The 15,217-nt window shown below is 38.7% G+C and overlaps 1 protein-coding gene across 5 annotated transcripts in view; it reads right to left on the reverse strand.

Moving 5' to 3' along the window:
• Window positions 1–15,217, reverse strand: part of usp2a (ubiquitin specific peptidase 2a) — a 41,174-nt gene that overhangs the window by 12,236 nt on the left and 13,721 nt on the right. Inside the window, exon 1 of one of the 5 annotated variants that reach the window (XM_023400556.2) lies at window positions 6,039–6,550. The exons of the other annotated variants lie outside the window; for them this stretch is intronic. Within the exon in view, the coding sequence (XP_023256324.1) occupies window positions 6,039–6,194 (156 nt within the window). The 5' untranslated portion in view covers window positions 6,195–6,550. Of the gene's footprint in view, window positions 1–6,038; window positions 6,551–15,217 lie in introns of those variants that run through there. 5 annotated transcript variants of the gene reach the window in all.

The following is a 15,217-nucleotide window of genomic DNA, read 5'->3' on the forward strand; positions in this document are numbered from 1 at the left end:
GCAGAACAGAGCAGGGAGGCACTGGTTGATTAAAAGGACTCATTTCATAATTTAACCGTATAACATGGTGTAATAATTAACTACCTCACTACTTTACATAACACAGTCATAAATCATCATCAGAAAATCACTAGATGCAAGAAAAGGACTTTTTTAGAGGAAGAGATGAAAGGACGGGAGAAATACAGAGAGGAGAAACCAACAGTCACATGAGGGAACATACATTCACTGTTTCCACTTGTCCCATGTGAGCAGACGGATACATACTGTACACAAAAGAGGCAGCCCAGGGGGATCACTTTGTATAAATGCTCCATTCATAAATGTCAGAGGAAGCTCAGGCAGCTAGTGAGCTACTTTTGAAACTCTACTCCTTCGAGGCTAAAAAGCATCGCGCACAGAGAGGCCATGTTAAAAAGCATTCCAGCGGAGAGGTTGAACTGCTTCCCTTAAAGCCGGGAATTAGACACAGAGGAAATGTCTCTTTGGCTTGTGCCCAGCTTGGTGGAAGTAAAATCTGTCCGTCCACTGTGTTCAGTTAATTCAAAGATGTAGGACTCCTGGCCTGAGGGATGGAGGGGTGCTGCTGCTAGAGCAGAGGAAATGGGTCAACGCAAGGTGAGAAGAAATAATCCCTGACTCTGACTCTGCTTTCTGGGTCGACTTAAGAGGAAAAACAGAGGATAACAAAAAACTAGAATAAGAGAAACAAAGATTTAAATTCTGCAATTTCTCTCCTTGGACAAATCTTCATCTCACCACTCGATGAACTTTGGTCCACAGCGAGGAGATTAAACTGTCTAACACGCACTCTGTGTTTATGTCAAGCATAATCTAAGGAATCCGGTGTAACAAATGCCAGACATGCTTTCATTTAGTGTCGCACATCAGCTGATATCGATCAACGGCGACAAGAAGGACAAGCGCAACTAACTGAAAGGTGTTCAAGACGACATTCAGAGGAAATAACTGTGGGAATAATGAACTGATGGTTAAAGGCAACACCGATCGAGGCTGAATCCTTTTCTAAAAAACTACACCGGCTGGTGAAATTAAATGTACAGTGAATTTTGAGATGCGATGGCTGCTTCGGCCACGAGACAAGAACACGTCTTCTTCCTGTTTGAGCTGAAGTGAACATTAGACCTGACCTTTCAAAGACAGAATACCTCCAACAACCTGCAGCACTGCACACACCTGTTGCTGCAGCTTAGTAATCTAAACCTTGTAGAGATGATGTGAGAAAATAACAAGCTTATAGTACAGATGATACAGCCTAATGAAATCCCAGAGGGAAGCTGATGGCAAACTACTAATGAGCGCACAGGAGGCATCTGAAAATCTGCTTTTACATTTAGCTACTCTTCATAATAGTTTAGTGAAAAAAATAAATTACAGTATTTTTTACATCTATATACTTGCTGTATATAGATGTAAAAAAGCTCTTGATATTTTTGCATTAGACATTGACATTAGAAGTGGACGGATAGGGACAAAATCATCAATCATGGTGCATGTAATCTTAAACCACAATATCTGCTGTGTATATAGTAAAAAAATTTACAAACAACTAGCTAATAATGTCTCAATCTATTATGTAACAGTGGTGCAAACATCACGCAGAGATATTAAAGGGATAGTCTGGCAAAATGCCTGATGGTTGACAGACACTCAGTTGCTAATTTATTAGGTACATCTGGCTAAATCTAATGCAGTTAGGCATTAGGTTAAATCCTCCTACATGAAGGTTATAATGTTTTTATAAAGTTTTTATTGTTTTAAAGAGTCTAACTGTGTGATCATTTTGGAGGATGGAGTCTGTGGTGCATTATAAAGCCAGGTGTTTCTGTTATTTAACTTACCCTGATTGATATAAAATGGAAGAGTGTATTTCCATATCACCTCAATGACATCATTAAATTACCAGAATAACAATGATTACCTCAAGAAGTTGAAGTATCATTTAGTCACCCCACCACGGGACACATAACCCTCCAACGAAACAACGAGTAATAATTATCACAATATTCATGCATACCACTGGGAGCGCAAAATGCTAAATCAAAATCAATGTGGATGACTAATGTCTAATTGCAGTATTGGCAATGCTGTAATAACAAGCTGCCCAACACCAAAGCAACAACAAGTGCCACTTCCCCCCCTCTGCTCTGCCTGCGTCTCTGGGGCTGTAAACTAAACTTCACACTACCAGCAGCAGGATGCCTGGGTCCACCTGGCAGTGCCGAATGCCAACTGCTGATTGGCTAGCAGAGCAGCGTGAGAGAGAGAGCTGCAGAACAGTCTGTTCTGACCTGTCTCTGTGTTTGGCAGACCATCATAAACAATCTCACTCCCTCTCCCTCTCCCTCTCTCCGACTTTCCTCTTTAGCTACCATCAAGTTTCTCCCATGTGAGAAAAAAAAGTGACATGTTCGCTCACACACACACTAGTTTGTGTGTGAGTGAAAACTGATATTTATTCCTCCTGTCTATGAAGCACAGAGGGATGAAATCAGTCACCAGAGCTTGTTGAGCCAGTGTCCGGTGACGTGGAGGCCCAGTTCATCATCACTCTCACACACACTTACATGCAAACAAGTAAACAGTGAGATCCTCTTACTGAGAAGAATGGTTATCTTTCTGAGAAATACAAATAAATATAGCCTACGATCCTATGAACTGGCGCTTTGGTTGCATTTCATTACATCAAAGACTGAGAGAAATCAGTTTTCACACACTGCCTTCACCCATCAGGGGTCTCATGCTAGAACCCAATGTTGTTTACATAACAGCTAGAGAGCATGTGGCCATAAGGCAATGCACTGGCTTGTTTTATAACAGCCCTGTTCATCTTCACACATCTCCACTGGGAGGTATTTCTCTGCCAGGAAAAAAATGTACGCAGTGGTAGAAAAGTTACTACTACAAGCTAACAGGCTTGTGTTTACATTATACTGAAGCCTGGGCCCCTTAGACCTGTTCACTACATACTACACTGGATGATCACGCCATAGGCTTCGATACACACACTGACGAAAACTGAATACAGTGCCTACACCTCAGAATTTTATAATATAGAAATACCACACGATATCTGAACGATCTGCAGCCAAGTTTTTCCCACCGAGGTGGAAAACCAATATGATATATTCAGACTATGAAATGAACTAAACAACACATGCTGATCATATCTATCTTTAGCTGAAAAATCAATGAGGATAACATCACATCTTTGAGAAGAATCGCTTGGTTATAACAATATATCACACATAGGATAGATGGCATGAGTAAATAAGTTAAATTTAACCAATACTAACTACTTTGAACACTTTACCTAATCCTTAAAACATGAAACAACCCTGAAAATCAGTCGGGGCAAATATTTCAAAGAAAAACTTAATTATTTAGGTTACAAATGTTTTTGTTTATCTGCCACTGGTAGGACAAACAAATACAAATTAACTTGTTGATTATTTTTTAGATCCCAAACAGACATCTCATCATTATATAAACATACCTTGTTATGTTTTGGTTGCATTTGGTAGAACAAGTTAATTATTTCAAGCCAAATGTAATCATGAAAAATTGTGTTAGAAGTATAGAAGTAGAATACATTCACATTCACAAAATATTCATATTAATATTGTATTATTAATCTTATATAGCACAGCCTTTCAACTAAATTAACAGCTAAAAACCCAAAGATATTCAAATACAGAGAACCCTTGAACTGAAAGAGCTGTAACCAATTTTAATCAATGATTAATTGATTATCAAAATTGTTGGGAGACTCATTTTATATTTGTATTTATCAAGTAGGCTTGGGTGATATCCAAAATGTAATACCTCGATGCAGTCCAGCCCAAATATCGCGATATACAATATTATTGTGAGGGTTATATATACAGTATATTAGGTTTCTGGTATAGGCAACTGCCACTAAACAGCAGTTCAAAGTTTTATTTGTCACATGCCAAGGTACAATGTACAGTGAGTAACTGTCCAAAACTGTAAAACAAAAGAAAAAAACTTTTTTAATATGAAAATATCTCATATGGCAGGAAGTATCGCAATATTTGATATTAACAAATATCAGCCCAAGCCTGTTATCAACCAAAAGATCAGTTTATAAATTGTTTCAGAATTAATTTTTATACAATAACAAGCTATCGTAGAGGACAAGTTAGAAAGCAGACATTAGAAAGTAGAAAGCAACCTTTAACTTTACAACTATGTGTGCTGGTGAGCTGAGCCTGGTGTTCTCTCATAACTAATGACTCTTGCACAAATTCACACAAACACAAACACAAACACACACACACACACACACACACACACACACACACACACAGAAAGACAGAGCATATTTCTTTGGCATGTATGTGGTGGGCTGTAGAGAGATGATGAGCAAGAGCGGGCGGACAAGGACAGGACAGGAGGAGCAGGTGGGTGATGACAACAAAACAGAACGCGTGCCAAGCTTCCAGGCCTGGCCGGCACTAAAGTGTATTCTAATGTGATTTCTCATTACATAACAGAATCTGGCACACAGCAGCTTGGGAACACACATATACAAAACACACATAAAAAATGACAGCGGCAGCAAGGCAATAACAAAAGTCATTCCTCTTCTCCCACTCATATCAGGACAAATATACAGCTGACAAGTCGGCTTTTAAATCTCACTTTACCCGACCATATGTATGTAATTTTAACCTCCATTTATCTACACAACGTATGACAGTTTTAAGGCAAAGAACACATATCAGAATTTAACTGAGTGCACATTCAATATACATCAGTTTGCTGCAATGAGTCATTTACTAGATATGGGAAAATCACTGTCTAACACTTCTGGTTTCATTTATGTAGTGAATGTCACAGATCACAGAAATCGTTCCAGTGTGGGAGGACTTATCAACATAAAATCTACAGTAAAATCTGTCTCCCTTCACTTTTTGGCAACTAGTCCACAAGTTTTAATGTCCTGTATTTATCTAACATTTAAAAAGGCTTTTCCACCCTGACAGAAAGAAAGTGCAGGGGAAATCATCCTCTACCTTTAACCTCTGGAGATACCTGAAAAGAGCAAAAGCAACTTCCAGTTAAAAGTAATGCCATCATTTATTTGTTTGAATGCCATAATGGCTTAAAAGCCAACTGTGTTCTGTACATTATGTACTCAGATCTACATGTATCTATATATGAGGCTGTGACTATATGGAAACAGCCAGATGCAACATACACATCATAGATGGCTCAGTGCATAAAGAAAGCCCTATCAGAATGGGTTATTTCTTTATTTTTTTCCATTATAGGCCCACAGTGGGATACATAAGAGCAGTGTAGTAAGAGCAGCTGTAAAGTATGTGGGGGATTAAACGGTGGTTATATAACCAGTGACCTGCCAGTGCAGGCCTACTGATCCTGGCACAGCGGAGTACAGCGGCTTAAGAGAGCGGCTGACCTCTGCAAATGACTCACTTCAACGTTAAACTGACATCATCTTTCACAAAATACATAACACTGTCATAAAGATAAACATCTGTGTCCTCTTTATAATGACAAAGAGCCTCATTTCTGCCTGCAAGGGGCCATAACTCTCCCACAAGATTTGTAAACCATTGCTCCAATACACAGACACAAACATTTCAAACAGTATGAAGTAATGACCTTTTATTAAATTCAGTATAATAAAGCAGGAACGCAGTACTTCATACATGCTTTATTCTTACTGTACGCTCACACTGCGTGCTACGACCCACCGCGGAGTATTTTGGTGACATCAGATAATGGATACCACACACGCACCAGTTTCTGTGTTACTGAATAACTGCTGCTTGGTATATTATATATGCATCGCTTCATTAGTAGCAGCCATTCACAAAGCGTCGTGCGAGTGTCGCAGGTCTGACAATCAAAAAGTAATAACAGAAAAATAAAGATTAAATTGCCTGATTTTTTGAATGGAGTTTGGCTTTACGTTCTCTTCGCAGCAGAGAGATCAGGGATTATAGCGGGCACTATCTCTTTCTTACCTTGGCTTGGTTTATCAGGAGCCCTACGAAAGTTGACACCAGCACCGACCCAGACATGCTGCCTTTTCTCCGCATCTCCTGCTTCAGAAACGGGAAAGCGGCGGCCGGCGGCTCCTCAGGTACGGTCACCGTGTAGGACTGTCGCATGCTCGGCATGCTGGCGGAGGGTTGAAGCCGACTACCGGTGCGAGTTATTCAGACGAGGGAAGGTTTTCTGAGCACTCTTGCTCTTTGATTGTTGAGCCGTTTTCTGTTGCGGGAATTAGACGTTTCGGTCCGGTTCTGAAAGGCTCTTTGCCTGTTGTCATTCATTCATTCATATAACGGTACCAACCTCACAAATCACGCCGAATAGAAGACCTGTGGCTTTCCCTTTAAATGACTCTATGAAGAAAGATAAACGCAGGTAAAACGGATAGAAACGACAGAGGAGAAACTGACTGCTGTAGCACTATACGCAGATGTTGGCAACGCGCACGTAGAGTCCATAGAGTAGGTCTGTAAATGGGAATAAATGTATACCGTGCTCCCATTCCGTTTTACAGGACTAAAGCTCCGCCCCTTTTGGCTCGGGTAAAAGTCAGCCCTTGACAAACGTCAGCGACCGCCTCCAGCCGTGCTGCCTACGTCAGAGCTCATCCTTCTCCACGCTGCTGTAACAATCTGAAGGACTAAAGCTGTGGTACAACTCATCTCCATAATTATAATGACACAAAACTCACCTATATCGTCCTGGCCTTGAGTTATATGCCACGATATATTGTATTAGATGCTCTGTAACAGCATTAATGGCTATATGAAAGACACGCTGCGGAATAAATGTGACAGTAGGGGAGTGTGTGTTTACTACAATCTGACCCGGAGGTTCTATATTTAGGATCTTTGGTCCTAAAAGGGTCTTTAATAAGGTTCCGGTGATTCAACAGTAACACAAAGAATTGGAGTTAAGTAGTACTTTCACTATGTCACAATAAAAGGGTGAAAAGACTGTTGCTTTGTCAACGCTTGTCAGTAAATGAACAACAGAGATCATCCATGAAAGGTCTCTATTAAAACATCAAATTGGGTTTTTAAGTAGTGGCCTATTAATTCTTTTTATATACAGATTCCAAATAGATTTAAAGCCAGTTTTGTTTTTTTTTTGCACTTGAGTTACTTAAGAAAACAGGATATGTTGTTGTTACCTTGACAACAGAGACAAGAAAAGCATGTAGTAACTAATGCTAAGTAAACCTTTCATGTCAATTTCATACTGCACAAAAGGCTACACAGAAAAGTGTTAAAAAATCTTATTAAACAAATTTTTTTTCTATCTTTTTTATCTTAAACTTGGCCACAGCTTGAACACAACATTGTCATATTATAATATTTTAAGTTAATATGAGAAACTTGTTAGCATTCAGCTGCTTAATTACACATCCAACAAATGCAGAGCAACATTAGCATTCTTTAGAATCATGTTTCCGGCCTCTTTTAGCTTTGTTTTGGTCTCTTCTAACTCCTGATAGATGCTCCACGGTTGGTTGCAAACTTTAGGAAAACAAAACAACTTAAAAGACACCAAGATGACACTTTCACATACACAAACTCGATGATCTGTTGTTAGAAATATTGACCAGAGCAGCTTTAAGGCTGAGTATCCAAGTATTTTTAATGGTTTACTCAGAAATAGTAATAATGAATAATAAGGAATAGTTGAAGAAACTTAAATTACTTCCAGCATTAATCAAAATAACAGACACCTAAACCCTAAGATTCATCATCGAGGGAGTCAGCAGTAACTTGTTGACTGGGTTCACCTCTCAGGGTTTCTATAAATACATTTTGTTGATTGCTAGAGCTGGAAGCAAAATTTTGGTAAACATGCAGGTGTTGCATCTGTGTTTGTCAATTCCATGAGCACAGTCTGGTGGTACACAAAAGAGTGATTAAATCTGACTGAACCAGAAGGACTTGGAAAATGTGCTGTTACGTCAGTTTTGAGTAAATGAGGGTGATATTTCCACAGCTTGGATGGCCAGGAATAGACCAGCTGTTTGTCGTGAGCAAGAATTGTTGAGGAAATATTAGGTGTAGGAGGATATAGTACTGCTGGTGGTTACACAAGGCCGTTGACTACAAGCACCTGATGGCTCTTTGAGGGTGTGATGACAGATGGTCTTAACCTAGACATTTTCTAACAGAATATGCAGCTTATAGTAAGCCATCAATTTCCCAGAAGGCCTAAAACTATTAACACCAAACTAATCAATAACAAAGACAACACAATGTGCTGTAGTTCACTTCACACTTACAGGGAGTCACCGAAATATCAAACAGGAAAAAAAAAACAGTGTGTTAGCTCTGCTATCTATTCAGCTACTGACCATGTCAACTCAACACGCATTTCCTAACTTGTCTTTAGAGAGAGGGAATTATAATTCACACTGTGCTGATTTTAGCTGAACTGACGTCTGGAGTGACAGGCATGTCCCCAGCAATAATCTCATGACCCATGCTCAAGTGTTGTGTGTACACAACAAACAGCCAAGAAGCACATTCCATCACCAGGCCCAACATGAGTGTATGCCTGAACGTCTATATCCTTGAGGTGGAAAAAAACTACAACCTGAGAAGGGGCACAGAGTCAATGTTTGTGTTCTGATATCTGATGCAAAGAGCTGAGCAGTCTGGTATAAAAATGGGACAAAAGCAGTCTCTGAGCAATGTTATCTAGGAGAAGTCAGAGTACAATTATCAAGGGATAGCTGTTCTATTCCCTAAGCTAAATTAGGCACATTAGGCTGACAATCTATTCATTCAAGTGTTTAAATTTAACCTGGCTAAAACATATTGCTTTGGAGGCCGATGAAAACAATTCATTGTCGCCGATGGCAGACCTAGGCCCTTTATTATACATTCCTACAAGGTACATAGCATTCTTTAACTTGTTAGCACTGATGTTATTGCTGAAATCACCTCATCCAAAGTATGAGAGAGAGTTCAATTGAGTATGTGGGAGAGCTCCAGAACAGGATGAGACGTTCTGTGTCACTGTTCTAGAACAGGATGAAGTCTTCTGTACAGTCACAGTAGAACTGAATATCTGATAATGTCTCAAGTTGGCTGCAAAATCATTATGCTAGCAAAACCGATCAAGCTGTTAGCATGTTCAACTGACCTTTTTTGTCAATTAGACTAGGTGCTGATCTGCTCATAATTAGGGAGTCTGGGTCTAAATCAGGGATTCTGTGACATAATTGAGACAGCTGTGCAACACCAGAAAACAAACCCAGACATTCTCAGCCTAACCTGTATAAAAATACTGATAGAGCAACATGAACAAAAATCATATAACCATAAAGCTGTGGTAGGCAGAATTTTTCATCACCTTTCAGCATATTGTAATTCAAGTGGTCTGAGAGCAAACTACACGTCTGCACCTCTGTTTTCAGCCTTTAGACAATCTAGCCCCAGATGGGACGAGAGAGAGCCTGCCTATTGGTTCAAATGGACATGTGTCGATATCAGTGATGCATTTCAGAGATGGAGAGAACTTGCTGTACATTTTCTGGACAGGTAACAGACTGCTAACTTAATTGTCCTGTATGTGTTGTAATGGTTGGGTGTGTAGGTAGATTTACCATGTTGCTATGTTGAATGTTGCTAATAATTTAGCCTTCTGGTAACCATTCTAGATTCCTGCCTACCCCTGTTTTAATGGATTTTTTAAAACTACTTTTATTATTGTTTGTCTTGTTTCAATCTAGGGGATACTTATACTCCACATTTTGGAAGACAGTTACTATAATTTGAGGAATGTAAACAGAAAGTATAATGTTATGTTGTCAGTTAGTTAGCTGTGGGCTACAAGTTAAGTTTTTTTTAGTCTATATTTGTTTACATTTAGGCAAGCTGGCACCATTAAAAGTTAGCCACTACTGGATTACTCTGATACTGAAGAAAACATAAAAATTTGATGATTCTGAAGTTGTAAACAGCGTCTTTCTGTCCTATGATTATTTGTGATTGACATCACAGAATAAATCACACATTGAATTTAAAAATATGTGTCATGTCTGTGTGTTCAGATTGAGGTGTGACTCAAGAGAAGATTTTTGGTGTAAATTGCGTCAATCAGGCGCCACTGCTGCTGCTCCAGCTGCTGACTGTATTGATAAATAGGCCAAATCATAAAAATAACTGATTCCCATTGTTTTTAGAACAGCAGCTCACACCTGTGCCTTTAACCTTACACGGTATCTCTGCCTCACACACACTGAGAAAAATAATCATAACTCAAGGTGCACTTTTCATCTTTTCTGGAATTTTCAACAATACACAATATATGGTGTATAATACATGTAATGTAGGTAGGTAATGAGAACTGATCTCCATGACAACTGACCAAATTCCCTCTCATGATGAAGGCTCTTGAGCTAAGACTACTGTCAAGTCAAACTATTATTTATTAGTCAAGAATGAACTTAAACACTCCATATTTACGTCATGGCTGGGACCAAAGACAACAATATCTAGGTGTGATTGGGCTTCATCTGCAGCAAGGCAATCATTGTATCAGAGTGTGGGAATGAAGGGAAACTGACCCACAAAGCAAAGCTCTTGATTTATTCATTTATAGACTCCATCAACCCTCAGCCATAATAATGAGCTTTGGGTGGTGACCAAAAGTGGCCAAGATAAGAATCCTAAGCTGTTGGCTAGACTCACTGTGCATAAGTGGTTGAAGATTTATGCAATATGAGAGAAACCTGGTGCACTGATGCACTGAATGAACAAGTGAAGAATCTTTTTCAGGTGGTTTTGGTGCCTGATAATAAGGTCTACCAAGCACAAATGACTAGCTAGTACATGATGATTTCTCTAGACTTTCAAAAGAAGCAGAGAAATTAAAAAAGAACATCTGGGCTGCTGCACACCCTGCTGTCACCCTGACCCTGACCTAGATAAGCAGCTAGAAAATAGTTGGAGGAGATAGATACTGTATAACTGACTTCAAAGCACTACTATTGCTCTATGTGTAAAAAGATTTGAAAGTATACCACTATCAATACACATATTGATACTGATGCCCCCATAGAATTGTACAGTACTGGGCCAACAGACACCAGCTTCAGTGTAATGTTAAAATAGCTGTCCTGATAGACCACACACCACACACTGACCCTAAAACCCTCGCAGCCAAGAAGACCCATAATAACAGCTTACAGCTACTAAAGCACTGGCCCTTATTTGCCAAATAACAAAGTAAAGCTCCAACTCGTACACACTGTATTTTTTTTTTTATCAAATCATAAGCTACCTGACCAAGGTGGCAAATTGAGAGTCAGACAGTCTAAAAATATTGTTGACTCAACAAAAGGTCTAGACACAAAGACTGAACAGAATACATTCTGGCACAATCAAGGCAGTTTTCACTCAGGCATGCCAACCTTTGCTGGATGTTTGTTAGCAGGAGCCAAAGAGTAAAAATGTGAGTGAGAGGTTGTCATTGTCTTTAAATTTGAGGTGAGGTAACACTGGACCTTGTTTGGACAGGAATAAACAGAGTTTGACTTAAGTCTGAGGCCAGATACTGATAGTGATTTGTGGCGACCATGATTTTCACACAGGTTGTAAACAAGCCAGCAGGAACACATGAAAAAGAGTGAACCTTACTACACTCAATTTTTTTTAAATGTATTATCACCTGACTGCTTGTGTTTCTTGCACTGTTGGACTTATTTTCAGCAGTAATGAGATCTTAGCAATTATTTTATAGACAACTCACAAGCTAATTCACCGAATATGTGAAAGGCTTGTACATTGACATCTGCCTTGTGTCTTGTCAGTCTATTGGCTGTGAGCCAGACAAGACAAAATGCAAGACACCACTATGACCAACCAGCTCCCAAAATTCAGTGAACAAGATGTACATAATTTATTGTATAAAGGGATATTTCCATGTCTTCTTTGATTATAAAGCATGTCTAGGTTCTATATTAATACTATGACAGCATTAAAACGCTCATTTACGGAGAAATGCACACAGCCTGTATTCAGAAAAGAGCCGTCAGGACTTCTGTAACTTTGTGATGTCACAATGAAACAGACACCGCCCTCAGCCATGCCCCAAACCCGGCCAACCCACCATCCAGCCTTTTTTCATGGTTTTAACTTTATTAACAACAAAACACCAAGTAGTCATACTGAGCTAGCAAGCTACAAGGTAGAAAAATGTTCAGGAATCACTGCACAATCATTGGGTGTCAAGAAGCCATATAATCATTGCACAGGATAGTAATATTAGAGATTAACGGCTAAAGCTAATTTAGGGCATCAGAAGAAAGCCTCAGAGAGCAACACAATACACCCTATTCTTGCTGGAACTCCAAAGTCAAGCACGAGAGAGGAGATGCACATCTATATTGAGATGGTGTTTGGCACTTAATACCACAAATATATCTTCTTAAGGATCAATACTTCAAATAAAACAATGATAAAATGTAAAATATGGGACCTTTTAAAATTCGTAACGAATCCAAAGAAACACATGACAGCTACATGATGTGTTGTGACAGTAACAGTAACAATAAGACTGTATACAGCAAAACAAACACTGTCAATCTTATACTTAGTAAAGTCATTGAAATGCTTACATCATATGTTTTTTACATGTTCTGATCTGATTTGAATATTATGCATGTGAATCAGGGAAAACAAGGGTGATGATAGTCATGTTAACCAGCTTGCCTTACTCATAAACATGGCACAAGATGAACTGGACCATGAGGCACCAGCAGCTGCTATTTTTGTGTTGTAAGCTTCTGAGAAACTATCAGGATTGGGTTTACCTTACTTTGCCAATGCTATTTCAGGACGAATTTCAACACTGGCATAAGTGAGTTTAAACATTCGTATTAAAACAAGAGGAGAGTGAGTATTAATTTATGTTTTCTCTCATTCTGTTAGACTGGTATCTTCAAATTCACTGGACACTCAGAGACTGGTAAAAAACCCACACATTACATTCTAGTTATTGAGACAAAGGATAAAGTGGGAAGAATATGTGGGAGGGTACTTATAGCTGAAGCTGTATACCTGCTGTATATCTGCTGCACTGCGTTCAATAAAACTTTGGAAGCAGAATAAAGAGGTGGTTATCTTCACAGGAAAACAGGGAGCAATCAATCTGGGGTAGAGGGATATGTAGTTGTTTGTATACTAAACATGACCAGTGACCAGACAGCTGGAGTTTGGGTTGAGCAATAAAACTGTCTGCAACAAGGCACTGCTTATGGGATTTCAATGCACACAGAGTAATTTAAGTGTGTAGATCATATTATTTTAGCTGTAAATGTTTTGGATCTATGCTATGTTGAAACACAGCAGAATAAAAAGGAAAAAAGCTTTAATGTAATGCTGAAATTTTTGAATATTGCTCACTCTGTTTCACAATTCCTGGTTCAAGTTTCTCATACCACTGAATCAGGAAGTGATGTAGCACAGCTTAAAATGCACAGTATAATAAAGTTAACTTATTGAACTGGGCATTGAGAATTCACTTGATTATTGCGGCTAATATCCAAAACTGATCATTTCATAATATTAGAAAACTGTTTAGTTGCTGATATCAATTACTGTATATCTCTAAACCAAAAGACTATTTGATCTGTAGTGGCAGAATGTCTCCAATACATCTGGAAAAACTGTAAATCAAAGTAAAAAATTCCTAAATATATTTTTGCTAAAAACTGATGAAAATTATAAGAATGACAGAAAATAACTGGCTACTATTTTGACAATCAATTAATTGTAGTCATTTTTTTAAAGCAAAAAATAAAAAATCTCTTGTTCCATTTTGTCACTTGTGAATTATTATTCATCTTGTTAGTAAAGTAAATATCTTTGGGTTTTGCACTGTAGATTAGACAAAACATTATACTTTAAAATGTCATCGGGGACTTATGATGGGCTTTTCTTTGCTATTTTCTGTCCATGTGTAGATCAAATGGTTAATCAAGGAAATAATCTTTACATTAATCAAAAATTGAAAACCCCTGATAATAAGCATCTGAGTTTATGCTAAAATTGTTTGGTGTTTACTTCTTATGATGGACAAAACAAAGCAAAGATTCCCTCCTTTGTAACAAAAAAAAAAACAAAGCAGCACTCCACGGAGTTGCCTGACGATGGCTGAGCTAACTTGACACGAGGAGAGTTCACTAAGTGGTCACCGGGGCTGTCACTGTGACGCTCATCAGATAAGATCATTCATAATTTTTCCCCTAAAATGTGTCAGACATCAGGCACACCCCACAGCACACACCCACTCTACATGACTGTCATATTGTAAGGATTTCTAATGGGTGACACAACTTACATGCACATATGCAGGCCAGCACAGACGCACATCTTTGACTGAGCTTTATCAGCAGACCATCAGACAGTATAACTATACAATCATATGTAGCTAATGATTTTTTCCCGAATTGATTGCTGTTCTGATTAATGTATTAATTGTTTAGTCTAATAAACGTCTCCAATAATGACACATGTCCAATAAAGTTTAGTTATTTTTACTTAAAAGAAAAGTTCAACAGAGTCATGTGTGTACATTAAATGTTTAGCTGGAGCCAGCTTAGCATAAAGACTGGGCAGCTAGCCTGGCTGGAGTCTCCACTCTCTGCCTGGCAACTGCTCCCCGTCTAGAAATAGTCTGTCTGCCATATAAGCCACCCTAAAATGGTGATGATTGCTCGATTAGCAAAATGACAAGACATTTCATGTCAATCAACTTATCCATTCAAGTGAGACTATGGAATTTTTTAGGAAGATATAACATATTCCTCCTCTGACAAATGAGAAGGCGAATTCATAGCAACAAATTGCATTTTCTCAGTTCAACACACTGACAGGTTTTGCTGCTACAAGCCTGACATGATCTGGTATGAGCAGTAGTTTATGGTGGCTAATGCTTTCAAATGTCAGCAAACCTTTGAATTATGTTCCTGTGGACAGGACATCACTGAGTCATTTGACTGACTTGAATACTTCTTATTCTCCTCTTGTGCTACAGTATATGAAATTTACATTACATATAAAAAGTTACACAGTCTTTCTTCAACTATTTCAGCTCTACACATTTATATTGTGGAAACATAACACAATATTAAACTCCAGACCTTCACTGAGGTTCA

Source organism: Seriola lalandi, unplaced genomic scaffold (genome assembly GCF_002814215.2).
Source record: "Seriola lalandi dorsalis isolate HSWRI2012SDOR001 ecotype SW California unplaced genomic scaffold, Sedor1 jcf7180002052652, whole genome shotgun sequence".
Classification (NCBI taxonomy): domain Eukaryota; kingdom Metazoa; phylum Chordata; class Actinopteri; order Carangiformes; family Carangidae; genus Seriola; species Seriola lalandi.